Source organism: Ochotona princeps, chromosome 17 (genome assembly GCF_030435755.1).
Source record: "Ochotona princeps isolate mOchPri1 chromosome 17, mOchPri1.hap1, whole genome shotgun sequence".
In the NCBI taxonomy this organism is placed as follows: Eukaryota; Metazoa; Chordata; class Mammalia; order Lagomorpha; family Ochotonidae; genus Ochotona; species Ochotona princeps.
The window spans coordinates 33,245,495-33,263,503 of NC_080848.1; the positions used below are offsets into that span (position 1 = coordinate 33,245,495).

General features: G+C 54.3%; 1 protein-coding gene across 1 annotated transcript; it reads right to left on the bottom strand.

The window, feature by feature from the left end:
- Positions 1–1,175: 1,175 nt before the first annotated feature.
- Positions 1,176–5,361, bottom strand: SPACA3 (sperm acrosome associated 3). Its single transcript, XM_004593871.3, has 5 exons — positions 5,216–5,361; positions 3,021–3,334; positions 2,273–2,431; positions 1,847–1,925; positions 1,176–1,384 (listed from the first exon to the last, which is right to left on the bottom strand). The coding sequence occupies exons 2-5, from the start codon at positions 3,205–3,207 to the stop codon at positions 1,318–1,320; spliced, it is 492 nt and encodes a 163-aa protein (XP_004593928.2). The 5' UTR covers positions 3,208–3,334; positions 5,216–5,361; the 3' UTR covers positions 1,176–1,317.
- Between the last annotated feature and the right edge of the window lie 12,648 nt (positions 5,362–18,009).

Below are 18,009 nucleotides of genomic sequence, written 5' to 3' on the forward strand. Positions count from 1 at the left end.
CTTCCTCCAAGCTGATCTGTGGGTTTGTGGAATTAAGGTGTCACCGTTGGGGGTCGTTTGCCTTCAGTATAAGCCAGCTTTTGTGGATTTTCAAAAGGAATTCCATCTGATCCTTTAGCAGAGGAGCTAGTTGGGCAGGGGCGGCAGCAGGCATCGTACCACCAGCTCCTGAGCAGCAGGAGTTCTACAGGTGCACCAGGCGTGCTGAGCTTGCTGCGGCGGGGCAGCCGGGGCTGGTCAGCCTGGCTGGGTCACAGCACGTTCTCACAGATGCTCTGAGACTCAGACGGAAGCTGGGCCAGGCACGTTTGGCAACGGAGATGCTTGAGCCAAGGCTTAGGGGCAGAAGAGAATTCTCAAGTTTGGAGAATGGCGATCACTGCTGAGTAGGTGTGTGGATCTTTCTGATCCCTGTTCCTGCCCACTGTGCTTTCCAGCCCAGCATGGAGGCTGACAGGCACTCCACACCCCAGCTGCACCAGCTGTGTCATCTTGAAGCTCTGGAACTTCTGTATCAATGTCCTCCTGAAACCTGGGGGTGCCCATCTCTGCCTCCAGCTGTAGGGTCATGAGATAAGCTACAGAGTGTCACCAGCATTCTTCACCCCAACATCCAGCCATTTGCCAGGACTCACAATCCCTTACCCAGCAAGGAGCCTTAGGATGGGTCTCAGCAGCACTTGAATCTCCCACCACTAGAGGGCGGGGAGCAGCAGGGCCAGAGACAGCTCACCGCCCTGGTATTCTAGCAGTCTCCAGGGGCAGTGCCAAGGCATAGTGATCGCCATCTGCAGCCACAGCCACACGAAGTGCTTCCCAAGGATCTGCTCACACAAGCCAAAGGCACACACCACAGCCAGCCAGGGTGCCACACACACAATGTAGGAGTCTCACAGAAGTTTGAATTTTAGACTTTAAGAGTACCCCCACACAACATTTGGGATATATTGATCATAAGTTATGTCTTGTATATTCAAAATTTAAAGCTAATTGGGGTAACTTTTTTGTTATTGTCTTGCTAAATCTGACCACCCGAAACCCAAACTGCCAGGGGTAGGCAAAGAAGACACTGACCCTCCCAGCCAGCCCCGAAGAAAAGGACACGACACTGGTGTGCCCCTGCAACCCAGCCCAGGTGGACAGGGTGAGGCGAGGAGGCACCGAGACACTCTGGCTCCCACTGGGCACACAGCGAGCTGTAGCCCACTGACACACGAAACTACACTTTATTAGGCAGCCTGTCTGCCCAAGCCCGTGTCCCAGCCCACGCCCATCGCCCAGCCTGCTGTGCGTGGTCTGCTCCAGGCCGAGAAGCTCCTAGAATTCACAGCCGTCCACCCAGTCACTGAGGTCCTTGCCCTGGCAGTGATGCCTCCAGGCCTCCCTGAGGGCGGAGAATGAGGAAAGGGAGCCAACCTCAGATTGCAGGGAGGCGGCTGTGGCTGTGAGGACAGGGCAGGGCAGGTGGAAGGGGGCCAGGGCCCAGGCAGGGGGTCCTCTGGAAGAAACGCTCAAGAGGGAGTGGGGAGCAAGGCTCTAAACATGAAGGCAGTTTCTAGCTGCCTTGTTCCCCCAGCAAAGAAAGAGGTTTTCCCAAGTTCCCCCTTGCAGGCCAAAGGGCTTCCTCTGCACCCTGCTGCCCCTGGAGGCGGGGATGCCCCCTCGGGTGTGCAGGGCCCACCACACGCATCACCAGCTGCGCAACTCACCGCCCCCTCCGAGCAGCTCTGCTGGGTAGGTGGGGCACATGCCGTGTGTGCTGTTTTCTGAGTGAACATCTGAGTCTGAGGTGCCAAGTGCACAGGCAGGAGCACCACCCGCAGGGCTCTGGGCCCACGTAACTTACCAGTAACCCAGCCCCAGGGGCTGCTGGGTTATCTTCATGGCACAGAGAACAGTATCCTTGAGGTTAGGGTTCAGCAAATCTGGGGTGGGAGGCAGGGAAGCACCATGAGGAAGCAGACGGCTGGCCGTGCAGACTGCTGCCTCTCGCTCAGTCGCTCGCTCTCACACGCACACACATCAACCCTCCATCCTATCTCTTACCCATCTGGAAGCTTCTCTCTATTCCCCTCCCCCTCCCTGGCTCTAAGGCCAGTCTCCTACCTGGGACCCCCGCGTCAGATGCATAGAGATCCCTCATTCTCCTCCCTCTCCCCACAGCAGCCCCCTCCTGTATTTGGTGATGGTGTAGGGAGTAGTCCTTCAGAGACTTGAGGAGGCAAGCTGAGCTGGGGAAGAAGCAGGCCAGGTGGGCCCAGGGCCGCCCTACCAGAGCAGTAAATGCGGCACAAGTTGAGGGCCTTCTGGGAAATGTTTTTGCACCACCTGCGGCTGTTGATCTGGAAGATGCCATTGTTGGTGCTTCCATCCGCCTCGTGGTCCACGGCGGCTGTGTTGAAACCACTGGTAAAGTAAGCGAGGCAGACCCCTGCGTGGGGCAGACACAGGCCTGGGGTCAGCCAGCCCAGCCACGGATTCCCCAGGCAGGCTGCAACGGCTGCCTCCCTGGACCGCACCTGCCTCTGGGTGACCAGGGCGAGCCTTGGGATGCTCTGTAGGTGACTCAGGCATCCAGAGGGCAAAGTGACTTCCCCAGATAGCAGGGGTCAGCACGGGCCCTCAGGCCCACCTTCCTAGCAGGGCCCTGTGTGTTCGTGGGATGAATGTCCAAGAGCGAAATCTTTAGAGGCAAGGTTAGGAGGGCCGTATGTGGGATCTACACAGAGGGGTGGAACAGAGGAAATATGAGTGCAAGTGTAGATTCCCAGAGGGCATTTCAAAACTGCCACCTGCAGAAGTTTGACTCCCTGTATTTGCTCTGCTGGCTTTGACCCAATTTCAGTCGGGGCATCTGACCCTCCCTGTCACAGCTGGGTCTTGGGTACCACATTGCTCAGCAATTTATGCTGCCCACAGGGTAACTCAAAGGGTTGATCCAGCTCCAGCACCCAATGCCTGCTGTCCACAGTGCTGGAGGGAGTGGGGGGCCGGGGTCAGCTCAGCTGAGGGGTGCTCACAGTCAGACAGGCCATAGCCGCGGAATCCATTGAGACCAAAGTCGTGCAGCACTTTGGCCAGCTCGCAGCGACTGTAGACCTTGGCCTGGCTGGAGGGGAGCTGGCAGCTGAGCAGAGAGAGGAGGGCCAGTACAGTAATCCCTGAGGGGTGCAGCTGCCTGCTGGGTGCCCGGCGCCTGGCGTCCATGCGGGCGGCCCCCGTGGAGCCCCCGCCACTCTGGCTCAAGGCTAAGATGCGCAGCCCACCAGCTGACGATCCGTTCGCAGACGGTGACTGCTCAGAGGAAGAGGATGGCTCAGCTCTGAAGGTGCCCCTGGAGAAACAGGAGGTGAAGGTAGGCGGAGTGCGAGGACAAACCCAGCACCAGTAGGGCCTCCTCTCCTCCCCACTGGGCTTCGCACAGTCCCTGCCCAGCCATTGAGAAACAGAACAGGAAATGGGTGCAGACACAAAGCCTGAACCCCACAGTGCATGCCAGGCACTGTTTGAGCCTGAGGCCCCAGAGCTGACGACCAAGGAGACACTGAGCTTTAGACAGAGGCCAGAGGCCTTCACAAGACTCCAAGGCCCAGTGGGGAGTGGCCAGAAGCAGCTATCCTCACAGGGGATGGGCCGAGCAGCATCACCAACATAAATCAACCGGAGCCTCCCTTCCCAGCACAGCCCCCACCCCTTGATGTGGACCACAGCCAAGTCTCCCGATGCTCCTGCTGCCGTGGAAGTGGGAGCTGCTGTCTTTGCCCCCACCGAGCCCCCTGGTCACACTTGCACCTGGGTTTCATGCCCATTGCCTCTTGTGAGCCAGCACCTTGCACAGACCCCTTCCTCCTTCTCTGCTGGAACTACCTGCCCTGCTTCCCTCTCCTGCTCCGTTGGTCCCCAGCATGCTGGTGGACATGGGTGACCTTGGCCTGGCGGCTCCTGCTCAGGATTACTGACCTTCCCTCTGCTGTCCCTCAGCCCTCACTCAAACACAGGCACTCCAGTACAGGACTCAGGCATCCTAACTAGCATCTCAACCACTAGGCCAAATGCCTATTTTCAATGACTTTTTTTTTTAAGGCAAGGGGACAGAAAGTGATAGAGACCTCCCATCTGCTGGCAACAGTTGGGACTGCATCGAGCTGTAAGCCAGGAGCCAGGGATTCCATCCAGGTCTCCCACAAGGGTGGCAGGGACCCAATTTCTCAAACCATCTCCTGCTGCCCCCCAGGGCATATGTAACAGGGGGCTGACTCAGAAGCGGAGCCAGGGACTTAGACATGAGACGCAGGCATCCAAATGGTGCTGAAACCAAATGGCTGTGCCGTTGTCTGCACAACACCCACACGGCACCTCCAACCTCTCCCAGTCCCCACGGCCTTTTAGAATACAGCCGTGCCAGCCTCATCCTCGCTCACAGGCTCACTCAGGATGCCCCAGCTGTCGAGAGCATCAGCCGGTTCATTCCCTCTACACACTTCACCCTTACACATGCAATCCCATCAGGATGAGCTCCAGGGCCAGCCTCTCCTGGCAGGCTCCCTCCCCCAGCACCCCACCCCACAGCTCAGCGCCCTGAATTGTCATGCATGTCAGTTTTTTCCACCAGCACAACCAGCTTCCAAACAGCAGTGGTCTGGTCGTGTTTACCTGAGGCCAGAGCGGCTGCCTAGTGGCTGCCTAGTGCCAGAGTGGCTGCCTAGTGGCTGCTTCCCAATACTTGGTACCTTGAATCCACAGCCAGGCAAGCAGGAGCTACTCCCATCCAGGTGCCAGGGAAGAGAGGAGGCGAGAACTACCCCTGCTGAGGTCTTAAAGGTTCATTAGATGCTGTGCCAAGTCTTTCTTCAATGTTTTCTAACTTAATCTCACCTAATCCTCTTGACAGGTCAAGGGGAGTCAGATTAATACCACCCCTCATTTACGGAGACTGAGCTGCACGGTGCTGTGTTTCCCAGCAGGGGCTGGGTTCTGGGGCTGGCCAGAGACTGCCAGCAGGCTGCTCACTCTCCCGCACTCTCTCTCTTCCACCTCCTCTCCCTTCCCTCCTTCCACCATGACCCTCTCCTCTCCCGCAGCATCCCCCAGCTCTCACCACCCCCTTTGCTTTGTCCATACCCCTCTCTGGTCAGCCCAACCCAGGGCCCTGGCTAACAGCTCTAAGAGGAAGGGAAAGGGGGCCTCTTGATGGAGTAGGGGTGGTCCTCCTCACCAGAACCCAGACGGTGGGGACAGTGACAACAGTAGCTGTGGCCCACACTGCTTCAGCTCGGGCACACCCCTACCATGTTCCTGACCCGGAGCTCCAGGCACCCAGTGTCCAGACAACACCAGGGCAGGGCAGGCTGCAGACTTTGCTAGGACCTTCTAGAACTCCCTGCTCTGTGAGCTCATCTTCTAGAACCACTTCCTCCCCGCTGAACCTGGGTCTGGGGCCTACCAGGGAGCCTCTATCCCAATCCCTCTGTACAGGTGTGCCACGCAGTGCCTCATAGGATGCCGCACCCTCCCCACAGAACCTTCAGGGGCCTCCCCATAGGGCAATGGAGCCCACTGCCTTTACAGGCCGCTTGACCCCCCTCCCCACCCCCATTGAGTTCCTGTTCCTTGTGGGCAGACCTGGGACCAAGGATCCACGACTAACTTTGAAAGGGAGTGGGTGTGCTCTGTGCTCCACAGGGGGCCCTGCCAGGAGGCCCTGGCCCAGCCCAGTCCCTTGAGTGCAGGCTCTAGTCTCAGGCTGGCCTGAATCGGGGTACCAGCCCTGGTGACCCTCAGGCCAGGTGAGCCAGAGAAAGTGCCTTCACCTGTGCCAGCTTCCTGGATTCTCGAGCAGAGATGATGTGGTCTACCTCGTGGAGGATTCCAGGAAGCAGCTAGGAAGTGCCTGCTGCTCAGGGGGCTGGATGAGAAGTGGGGTTACTACTGAGAGCTGAGTGCAACCTGTCCCCCATGGGGCTTCAGGCTCCTGGCTTAGCTCCAACCCAGCCTCAGCTCTTGTGGTCAACTGGGAAGTGAAACAATGGATGACATTTATTCTCATTTCTCTCTCTCTCCTCTCTTCCTCTAGCTCCTTTTTCAAATACATTTAAAAATCAATATAAAGCAATGTTTTAGAAAGAAAATCTGAGCTTAATTTTTTTTATTCCACCCCTGCCTGGCTCTTTAGTCTTGATACATTAGCCTTCATTTCCCAGCAATGAAGACGGAAACATTACCCCACCCCGCCCTACCATAAACTTGAGCACCTGACTCCCCGTCCCCAAACCTTTTTTCCTCCTCTGGAGAGTGGCAGTAGCGCTTGTCCCTCCCTCTGAGGGTGGGGAAGCAACAGGTGCTAGCCATGGCTTTTACTGCCTGCCCCTTGATCAAGATTCTGCCCAGTGGGGGTTTACTGGCTTGGCCTGCTTTTACTGTTTTTATCGCTTCTTTTTATGGAATGAGCTTTCAGCTTGTTTTGTTTTATTGTGTCCTTCATTACTTCCAAGCTGGCTCAGCAGGCACCGTGGCGAGTGCACCCGAGGCCCCTGTTGGGGTGGACGGGTCTCTGTCGCTCCTGAGTTCTGCACAGCCTTCTCTATTTCCCCAGAGCGTGCTTGGCTTCTTGACCACAGCCCAGCAGATACCCGCCACTGTCCCCCTCCGAGCTCAAGGTTTCCAGCAAGCCTCCCGGTCCACAGCTCTGGGCAACACTTTAGAAAAATCCATGGACTCCTGGCAAACCCCCCTCCCCCGGCGCCCCGGGCCCCAGGCTGCTTACATCATCCTTTCTGGGGGGAAGGGGGTTGCAGCTACCAGTACTTTCGTTAATGTCCCTGAGTGACTGCAAAATAGCTGTTATTCCAATCAGACCTCTGCTGCTTCCCTAAACGTACGGTGTTCCACACCCAGGTCAAACCCACCATGCCCTGGCCAGCTTCTGGTCTTCCCTGAAGTGTCTCTGAAGCTTAACTTCCCACCGTGGACACCTAGGGCTCACTCGGGTGCGCTGGACCTGCAGCTAACTTATCGTCTCAACCTCTAGCACGCTGTCAGCATCCTCTTTCTCCTTTTTTTTTTTTTTTTTGGTCAGGAACGAATAAGAGTGAAAATCATCCAGTTGGTAAAATCAGCCCAGAGTAATTCCTTCAGGAGGGGGCCAGGGCCTCGAATGTCAGTTGCTGTGGGCAATGGGAAAACGCGCCCTCCTCTGGCCACAAAAAGGAGTGCAAATCCACTCCCAACTTAATGCACTGAAACCCGGCAGGTGTTTGGTTAAGACACATGTAGGAGACCTGTCTCCCATATCAGCATGCCTGGGTTTGAGGCCTGAATCATGGGAAGCAGCAGATAATGGCTCAGATGGTTGCAGTCGGCAACCATGGGAGACCTGGGTTAATGCGTGCCTGGCCTGGCCCAGCCCTGATTGGTGCAGACATTTGGGGAGTAAATCAGCAGATAAGAGATATTCATATTCTCTCTCTCTCTCTCTCTCTCTCTCTCTCTCAATCTCCCCCTCAACTGCCTCCGTTTCAAATAAACAAACTGAAACATATTTTAAAGTTGAATTAGGGGTGATTATGCAGCCTCTAAACGGAAAGACTTAGGAGAGCCTGGGTTGAGACCGACTCTGCCTCCAAAGCCGGGCTTCCTCTTCATTTCCACCCTGGGAGGCTGCAAGCGGTGGCTCTGCACCAGTGTGGGAGACCCAGATGCAGTTCCTGGCTCCAGCCTGGCCAAGGCTCAGCTGAAGGGTTCTTCAAAAATTTCACAGAATAGTCTTGGTTTGAAAATATTAGGCGTGGATTCTAGCTTTTTGCACAGAGACAGTTTAATTCCACCTTCCCGTGAACTTTTTTTTTTCTTTTTTTTTTTTAGTTGGAAGGCAGAGTTAGAGACATAGAGACACAGAGAGCGAGGTCTTCCATCAGCTGGTTCACTCCCAAGATGGCTGCAACAGCCAGGGTTGGGCCAGGCCAAAGCCAAGGTCCAGGAGCTTCTTCTAGTTCTCCCACCTGGGTGGAGAGGCCCAAGCACCTGAGCCAGCCTTGGCTGCTTTCCTTGGTGCATTAGCAGGAGCTAAATCAGAAGTGGAGCAGTCGTTGGCTTAACCCACCGTGCCACAACACTGGCCCCATTCCCACGAACTTTTAAAATAATATAACACACATTTATACATGAACACAGACACACACAATCTCTGTAAGACATGCAGAGAGAGCATGAATTTTACATGCTATTTTTCTCTGGAGAGCCATGGCTGCTCTGGGTGAAGATGGTGGAGTGTCGCTGTCCCGCAGCGATGCACTTGGTGCACGGAGCCGATAATAACACGCGTGGACCCCGACTGATGGTCAAAGCCGTAGTTTATTAGTGGCATCAAACTTTATACACTGAGGGCCATATAGGATAAGGGAGGAAGTATTGAGCTCATCAACAAAACCATCAATGCTTTTGTTTGGAACTCCTTTTGTCTTGTATATTCCACCAAGTGTTCTCATACACATGCTGTCCACTCAACTGTTCTTATACAAATGATATTCAATCAGGTACACAAAAGGTAGCCATTTGGTTGTTCTCCTCCAGATATTATCCAACCAACTGTAATCCTGTGCTCGCTGACCTTCTAGGGTCACAATGTCCTCCTACAGTGGAGCATCCTATAAGAGCCGTCAGGTTCCTGGTCCAGGCTGATCCTCTGCTTGACCCTGTGTGGCTGCAGGTTGACCTTCTTTCCACAGCTGAGAGCTCCTGGACCTCACTGAGCCCCAGCCTCCTCACCTGGAAATGAGAAATCCCCACGGGGGCTGTGGAGAGGATTAGAGAAACGTCAGGCAGCACTCCTTCCCCAGGACCTAGCACCAGACACTTAATACAGGAGCTTTTGCAGCTGCTATTTGGGGGGTGAAGAGACAGGAAACCTGGCTTTCAAGAACTACACTTGAACTGTCAAAAGACTGAGTGCAGGCCTATGGGATATGGCAAGGCAACAGCGTGAGCTTGCCTTAGCAGGACCCTGTCACCCAAGCCTGCGCTGTGCCGGCCCCTCACCCCGGGCCTAAAATCCGTAGATAAGCCAGGAATTACTCTGGCCACACTCATCTTCTTGGGCTTACAGCCCAGGGCTTTGCTCTCAGGAAAATGAGTGCAGCCTTCCGTAAAGGAACAGTATCAGCGGTGCTCGCTCATCTGCCCATCCGTCTCAATCTCAGCTCAGAGCCACCGCCTCCAGGTGTGCCCTGGCACCCGACTGACTCTGCCGCCGCACCTTATCTGCACTGCTAGGACCTCCTCACCGGTCTCTGCAGGCCACGGGGCTCCTTGCAAACAGATGACACTACACACAGCAGCCCCCTCGGGAGCCCTTCTGTGGGTCTCCTTCCCAGGCAGGACCAGGTTAGCCAACTTAGTTTAGCAACTCCCATGGCCCTCCAGTCTGCACCCCTACCCTGTGCTCACAGCAGCGCTCAACTTCCAACTCTGCCACAGATCTGCCTAGCTAACTGCCCATCCCCAGGCCCTAATGGCCAGGCATCATCATCCTCCAACATCAGCTCTCTGCAGAAAATGTGAATCCAGCACCATTCTCCTAGCCCCACACCCTGTCCCAGAGTTCATAAGTTCACCCCATGGCAAGTGATGGTGCTCCTGCCACGGGCCCTGCCTCTGAGCTCCTTCAGGGTGATGGCAGTTCTGTATGGCTGTGGATTGCCCGCACCTGTTATTGAGTGAGGCCTACAGAACAGAGGTTCAGCCAGTACCTCTGAGAGGGAAGGAGGCGAATGTTAACAATGAAGGAGTTGTATTTTTTGCAGAAAATAGTGTTTTATTTACTTGAGAGGCAAAGAGACAAAGAAGAAGAGATTTTCCATCTGCTGGGATCAGGAACAGGGCATCCAAAGTAGTTGCTTAAATGCTACACCAAAGGGAAAAAAATCCACATGTTCCAAAATGACCCAGAGCTGTACACACGCCTTGTGGCACAGCTGTGCCTTGCTTGTGCCCATGCGGTTATGTAAGAAGTCATCATGGGGGAAGCATCTCCCCGCTCTGTCTTCGCAGCTTCCTGTGATGGTCTAATTATTTGAAGCTAAAGCTTCCTGAGGACAGGAGAGCAGACAGGGAGGCTGGTGCCGCCGTTCTGACCAGTGCGGTATACTGAGCTAAGGGAAGGTTTGTTGACTGCAGGAGCTGTGCAGGAGCTAATTGAGGATTTGACCGGCTGGCTCAACTGCCGGGCAAGGATGACAACAGAAACCTAACCCAAGTTGTTTTTTTTTTTTTAAAGATTTTATTTTTATTACAAAGTCAGATATACAGAGAGGAGGAGAGACAGAGAGGAAGATCTTCCATCCGATGTTTCACTCTCCAAGTGAGCCGCAACGGGCCGGTGCGCACCGATCCGATCCGAAGCCAGGAGCCAGGAATCTCTTCCAGGTCTCCCACGCGGATGCAGGGTCCCAAAGCTTTGGGCCGTCCTCGACTGCTTTCCCAGACCACAAGCAGGGAGGTGGATAGGAAGTGGAGCTGCCGGGATTAGAACCGGCGCCCATATGGGATCCCGGGACTTTCAAGGCGAGGACTTTAGCCGCTAGGCCACGCCGCCGGGCCCAGAAACCTAACCCAAGTTGTAACAAATCTGCTCCGTAGGCTTCCGCCTGGGTAGGTGCCTGCAGCGGGAGGCCCGAGGCTGGGTCGCTGCAGCTGCAGAAGGCGGCAGGAAGGCTCTGCCCTGGACTTTCTTTACTTTCTTTTGCCATTTTATCTAAAAGTGGGAGAGAGATGGTTCATTCCCCCAAATGCCCACAACAAGCATGAGTGCGCCAGGTCAAAGCCAGGAGCCAGCAACACAAGCCATGTCTCCCAAGAGAGTACCTGGGACTCAAGTACTGGACCCATGGCCAGCTGACCCCCAGGCATATTATCAGGAAGCTGGACTGGAAGCAGGGCAGCCAAAATTCAAACCAGCACTCCCACACGGGGTGAGAGTGTCCCCAGAGCCACTCCAGCTTCGGTATTTACCCAGACAGAAGCTGAGGGGGTTAAAGAGAGCTCACACTTGGCTGACCCACCACTTTGGGAGAGGGGTGACCGAGATTCTCAGACTGGGTCCTTAACAGCTGGGGAGCCCTGAAACGCTGCAGGTGTCAAAGAGTGTGGGGAGCTGCCAACCCCACACGGATGAGGGGCTTCAAGATGGCGGCTGGCCGAGTGCCAGGAGGCGGGACTTGTTCCGCCAGGAGGCAGGCAGGAAGTCACAAGGATAGGCCAATTCTCCCTCGCTGCGATTGCTGGCCTATCAGATAGTGCCCCGTGGACCACGGGCAGAAGTGATTGGTGGAAGAACTATATATAAGCAGCTCGCTTTCGGCACTAAAGCTCTTTTTTGGTTCGTCTGCCTTTTTTGGTTTGCCCTCTCTTTTTGGTTTTGTCTCTGTCTTTGGTTTGTGACATTCTGGTGGCCCTTATGGGGGGGAAGGGGGGAATACAGAAACGGGAAGAATTGGGAAGAAGGGTGGTGGAAAACGGGAGGAAGGGTGGCGAAGAAGCGGGTAGGAAAACTTAGACCAATGGGTACAGGAGCAGCAGAGAAAAGGTTTTAAAACGCAGCCGCTTCTGCCAGTTTTTCCCGGACCTCCAAGAATATTCCTCATCATTTTAGTGTCGCTACAGGGCGGCGACATTCTGGTGGCCCGTACGGGGACAAAAGAGTGCTCCCTTTTGGAGTTCCCCGACACCTCGCAAAGCTGAAGGCCCCTACTCATAAATCCAGAAGTCCCCTAGTGACCAACTGAGGCTGGCAAGCAAATAGCCTCTACAGCCAGAGCCTTAAGAGCCAGGGGCCTGTTGAGCTAAAATATCCAACCATTTGGGCACTCAAAGATATGGGGAGATTTTTGTAAATTCAAAATTTGAATAACCTGGAGCTTCTAACAACCTAAGACCTATAATAAACGGAAACTCTTAGCAACTCACGTTGCCTAGCAACCTGGGGACTCTAATTATCAGAGTCCTAGCAACCGGAGAGATGGCACAACCTAGAGGTCCAGCACTCATCCTGCCCAGGGCCGAGACTGCCTCTCCTCCTCCAAAACCGCTCCCCGCTGGACCTCGAGCGACAGCATGATCAAAGCGACACAGCCACCACGGAAAAGCGAAGGCTCAGGCTCCACAGTGGGATTTTGCCTCTAACCATATATTCTTGGCTTCACCCTCTGGGCCGTCCATTTCCCTTAGATATAAAATGAGACTGGTAATTATCTCTGGCTCACAGAATCACCGTGAGCATTGTATAGAGAAACATTTCGACAGTGCATGAACGCACACAGCCGTGCCGGGCTGCACCCTCTCCCAGCACATCTCTGTACGTTCCACTTTCCATCACTTTCAAAATGCCTTTCCCATCCATTCCAGCTCCTCTGGCACCACAAAGTCTCAGGACCCTGGCTCGGATTCCTTTGTGTCTGCATTGCCAACTCACAGCACACAAGTCCTATCATGTCATTTTTGCTACAGGCCTCCACAGGTTTTTCCTTGCTCTTGAGGTCAAGTTCAAACTCCTCAGCACTCTACAAAGAATCTTCATGACCAGACCCTTAGGTGACTAGCTTCAGCTTCAATCACTCCCCAACTGCTATTACCTTCCTTCACTCCAGAGACAAACTTTTACAGATCAAGTGGGGCTGGAAGACGTTGAATAACTCACCCAGGCGAAGGAAATCTCATGCTCCAAGACTAAAAGTCCACTCCCCATCCCTGCCTCTTGGAAATCCATAAGACGTGATTTTTCTGGTTACACTCTTCCAAAGCCACCGTTGGTATAACCGCAAAGCGCCTCGACCCTCTTCAGACCTGCTTCAGTGCAGCTTGCGTGTCACCACCAGGGGGCACTCTCCCTGCACATCCCAAGGTGGCTCTTTCTGCTCCTGAGAGCTGAGACAGTGAAACCCCACGCTTGTTCCGTGACGCAGCTTATTTGGCCAAGCAGTACAGAGCAAGTCATCTGATTTTTAGGACAAACGGTAGAAGCCATGTTGCTCCTCCTAAAAAGGCTTAGCTATTAACATTCAGATGGCCGAAATGTCATTTTTATGAACAGCCTTCCTGGTAATGAGACAAGATCTTCTCAGTTCTCAGAATATGCATATATTGAGTCCTCCACAGGACTCAACAAAACCGCTGTCATTCTCAATCGAAATAAATACAACCTCTGAGTGCCTTTATTTGCATGTTGGCATCTCAAGGTCAAGGGTGGAGGAAACCTCAGCCCTGGTACAATCCAATGTCTCCCTTTTATGAGTGTGCGGACAAAGATGCCCAACAGGAGGGGCCAAGTCTAACCTTCCAGAACAATCTGTTCATGGCTACTTGCCTCTTATCATTGGCAAGGAGGCCATCCCAGAAGCCATCTGCAGCGACTGCTCACGGGCCCAGGGTGCCAAGTGTTACCTTCTCCACCAGGCTCCTTCTGGTGTGTATAAGAGAAACCCTCCTTGGTTCGATGGGTGTGTTCCATCCTAAACCTCCCCACTCTCCTCTGCAAAGAGGGAATAGCGACCCAACCCCTCCCGACTGGTTTCCGTGCTGTCTCTTCCTCTGCACCTGCCACACCCCTGTCTGTGAGCTCTTTCCCTAGGCTGGAATCAGGGCTCCCAGCAGGTGCTGGGGGGCTTAGGTGAGGTGGAAAGGTGTTCTTCATTTACCCCCTCAAAGCCATTTCCCTTGCACCCTGCAGGGAGGAACTGAGCGTCAGGTGCTCCAGGTCTGGGCTGTGTAGTGCCTCCCCACCACTTCGCCCAATCCGCTCCCCAAAGCGCTCTGCTGCGGGTGGTTTTGCCCCCCCCCCACCCTGCTAGGGGATGTCTGGCAAGGTAGGAAGACAGTGGTAGTTATCACCCTTGGGCAGGGGGAATATTCCAGCATTTGGTGAGCAGAAGGCAGGGACACTGCATCGCAATGCACAGCCAGCCACCTACGACAAGGGAGCCCTGGGATCATGGCTGTCAACTATGCAAACATCGCAACGGCATAGTCAAGGTCCAGCACCTTCCGTGTCCGCACTCAGTTTCCTACCCTGGAAATTTGTCAGCCCGTGTGGCCTCTCCCAACACCATGATTCCCCGGGCCAGGTCTGCTCATCACCCGCCGTTGCTTTTGCTTTACAGTGTTGAGCGGCTCTCCAGGCAACTCCCTGCAGAGGCCCCACTCTGAAAGGGGAGATCATTCCCACCTTGGTGAGGGGAGAAAAAGTGGACGATGCGCACCCCAGTGCTTGCCACTGACATTCATCCTTTAAAAAAATCGTAAGGGGTTGGTGTGGAACTGATTCCCTGCGAAGTGTCTTCCAAGAGCAGCTTCCTGAGATGCTTCTGTTCCTGCAGCGGAGGCGGAGCTGGGCTTGGCCATTACAGGCAGCCCCGCAAAGTGGCAAGACCCGAGGTGTGGAGGGCACAGCACTGCCTCGGGCTCAGGCCCGTCCTCAGGAGATATGCTGGTCAGCAAGAGAGCAGCTGCCACCGGATGGGTCACTCCCATAGCTCTGGGCACTGCGGAGGGTAGGGGCAGGGCTTCGAGGCAAGTGTAACCCAAGTTCAAACTCCTCCTGGACTGTTCTCAAGTGACCTGGTTGACTCTTGTGCTGGGTCCCGAGAGCCACACGGGGTCTGCGTCAGTGCCCAGCCTGCCTGGGCTCAGCTGCATTCTGACATTAAACTTCCATGAAGAGGCAGGAACACTGGCAGAAACCATTGTGATTCTGTAAGGAAGATGTGTGGTAGCTTCTGCCACGTTCCCACTAGACACACACACACACCATGCATGTCACACCATACACACACATCACGCACCACACACACCCCATGCCATTGTACACACAGAAAGCTGACACTGAACATTAGATGCAGATAAGGATCTGTTATGATTTGGGGTGTTACAAGCTGCCGCAGGCAGAAACTGGAGAATACACTCTGCTACAACATTCTGTGTGCCAGACAGCAGCCGGCCAGAAGCCAAGGCCATCAGAGGCAGGGCTTGTGCTTAGGGCAACAGATCCTGGGATCAGAGTCCTCAGGGAAGGTTGCAGCAGCCAGGGAAGGAAGGGCAGGGACAGACCAGGGCCCAGCCTGGGAGTGGAGGCTGTGAGGGAGTCCTAGTCGCGGACCAGGTCCGTGGCCGGCAAGGCAGCAACCCCGGGCAGCACACGGTCCTGCGGTAACTGGCCACGAGTTCTGCTCTCCTCTTTGGGCTGGTGATGATCCACCTGAGGGCCTCCTGGCTGGGAGGGTCATCAGTCAGTAAACAGAAGCCCCGCAGGTGAATTAAGTTGGCGTGAAACAAGGTTCTCCAAATGAATAAAAGCTGCTGGGAAAGGCAGGAGTCGTTCTTTTGTCTCTAAGAGGGACCTTCTGACCTACTCCTCCGCTTTCAGAAACTTCTCTCCTGGGTTGAGTTTTAGGACTTCGGGGCTCAAGGGATGAGAGAAAATGACTAGTTAAAGCAAAGAAGACTTGATTATAGCAGAGACCAAATGGGGTGGTCGGGATAGTGTGGGGTGAAGCCTTCAGGAATAGAGGGCAGGGGCTTTGAAACCAGGCAGTTCTCACTAAAAGCCAGCTGGATAGGCAATGCTCTAAGACGAATCTTCAGGCCTGCTCCACTTCCAAAGACTTCTCTTGTGTTTGGTTGTGGATTTTAGGCCTCTAAGGAGTGGAGGGACTTGTTAAAGCAGAGAAGACTTGGAGGGAGGATTGAATGGGGTGTTGGGGAGGCACAGCCTGCAGGGACAGACGGCAGGGGGTTGGAAAGCAGGCTTGACCTGATAACAGGTCAGGGTGGGGAAGGCAGAATGGGCAGAATGGGCAGAACGGCTGTTTGGTGAAGTTCACAGAGCACTGTCTTAGCAGTTTTGAATGTTCCTGATGGTGGGTTTTGGGGAGCCATGGGCAATCTGGTAGCTGTCCTCAGTTTCATCAGGCCTGGGAGTTCAGACAAAAGCTCCCACATCTTGTATCTTTCTTATGAAAAAGCCATCAAAAGTGTCCCTGGGTTGACCCATGCCCTCGGAGAGGGGCTCCTCTGGCTGCCTACTTTCAAAAACCTCTGTTTTCTCATCCCCTCTTCAAAGCCTGGTTCATGTTGTGCTGGCCATGGCTGGGATAGAAACATGTTCTTCCAACACCTTCTCCCCTTCCCCTGAGAACAGACCTGTCAAGAGAGGTGAAAATGGCTAGTCTTGACTGCTTCAAAAGGGAAAATAGGGCCACTGTTGGTGTTGGCCCTAGTGAGCAAGCTGCCCACAGCCGCACTCAAGCATCCCTGCCTCCCACGCCTCACTCAGCTTCCTGCTAACGCGGACACTGGAAGGCAGCAGTGATGCCCACCAAATCCTGCCTCCCACGGGGGGAGACCTGGCGTGCCTTCCGGGTTCCTGGCTTCAGCCTGGCGCAGCCCTAGCAGTTGCAGCATTTGGAGAATGAATTGACAGATACAAATGTTTCTCTCACAAATAAATGTTTTATAGGGGAAAGACATCATTCTACTCCTGAGTGTCTGTGGAAAAAAAAAAGCAATTTTGTAAAACAGAATTTCTCATGGTTAAGCCAAGACCATCTTTTATTGATTAAAGGTCAACAAGGATGTAGATAAGTTAAGCTATGCAGAGACCTCACATTCTGAAATGCCAAGTCCTAAGGCTAAATGTCTGAAACCAATCATTCGGGGATACAGGAGGAGTGACGGAATGATGAACGCTGAAGCCTCTCCACCAGCCCTGACACCCCGATCGCCAGCCTCCTGCGGCAATACTCCCACTCAGAGAGCTGACACTGAACCCACGCTGCTTCAAAGACAGCCCTGCCAGCAGGCATGGGGTTAGGCATACCTGGGAATTCCGCCAGCTGCCAGGAGTGTAGAGAATTCTGGGCTTGGAAGGAGTCAGAGCAGACGCAAGCACCCACACAAGCAAGAGAAGCAAGCAGCAGCCACCCGTCCTGGGGCATGCCGCTGGCTAATCCTCACTTTCTCCCAAGAAGGTAGCTTTAGTTACTTCTCATCTGCAGAAGTCAATGGATACAGAGGCGATAGCAGTGCCCACTGGCGTTATCTAATTGTTATCCAAAGCCTCTGTTGCTTTGCCTTCTTTCAGAAAATATACACTTCTTGAGGGTCTGAGGCAAAGGAGGGGGACAGGGAGACAAACCAGGTCAGAGTCAGGGCAAGGATGAGAAGCAGGGGTCCTGGTGGAGGGGGCGCTTCTACTCCAGGGTTGGGACTCTGGAGTGAAGACAGCCCTTCAAGGCTCAAGGCACTTACTTCACAAGTGAAAGCTGCGAATGTCAGCAGCAGCATGTCTAAGCGGTCAGCCGAAACTGAATAGCCGGATGTGCGCAAGCTGCTCCTGGAAAACCTGTCCGTCTGGGGGCAAGGCCTCACAGCATGTGGATAGGGAAGAGGTCTCTTCTGGCTTGTCACTCCTTTCTCACCAAACCAGACACTGCGTAACGGATCCGTCACGCGTATTTGCAGCTCGCATGCATTCAAGGCAAAGCCCCTGTAGACCTCTCCCCTTCTCTCTACCCACCCTTCCCTTGAGAACAGAGAGAAAAGGCCACTGTCTTTCTCCTGACTTCCCCTGGCAGTTCATATTAAGTCAGCAACTTTAATTAGATCCCAAGAACAAAAGTCCAGATACTGTCAGGTGGTAAAGGACGACGCTACCACAGGGCAATCCAGCTGGGAAATAGACATGGCTCTGCTGAGTTCTGGGAGCAGAGGCAGCTGCTGTTGGAGCAAGTGGGGCTGACAGAGGAAGCCTTGTGGCAGGGACAGCGGCTGGCCTGCTTCTCGGGAGCTGGAACCTGCTGGGAGAAATCCTAGAAGCCTTAGGTCATGGGGCGCCTCTGGTGCACCTCTCACACACCAGGAAGGTAGAGAAGGACCGGACCGAGCCCCCTTGGGATGGGCCTCAGCTGTAGCTCAGGCCTGGAAACAGCCACCAGGCTAACTGCTCAAAAGGTGCAGCTGAGACCA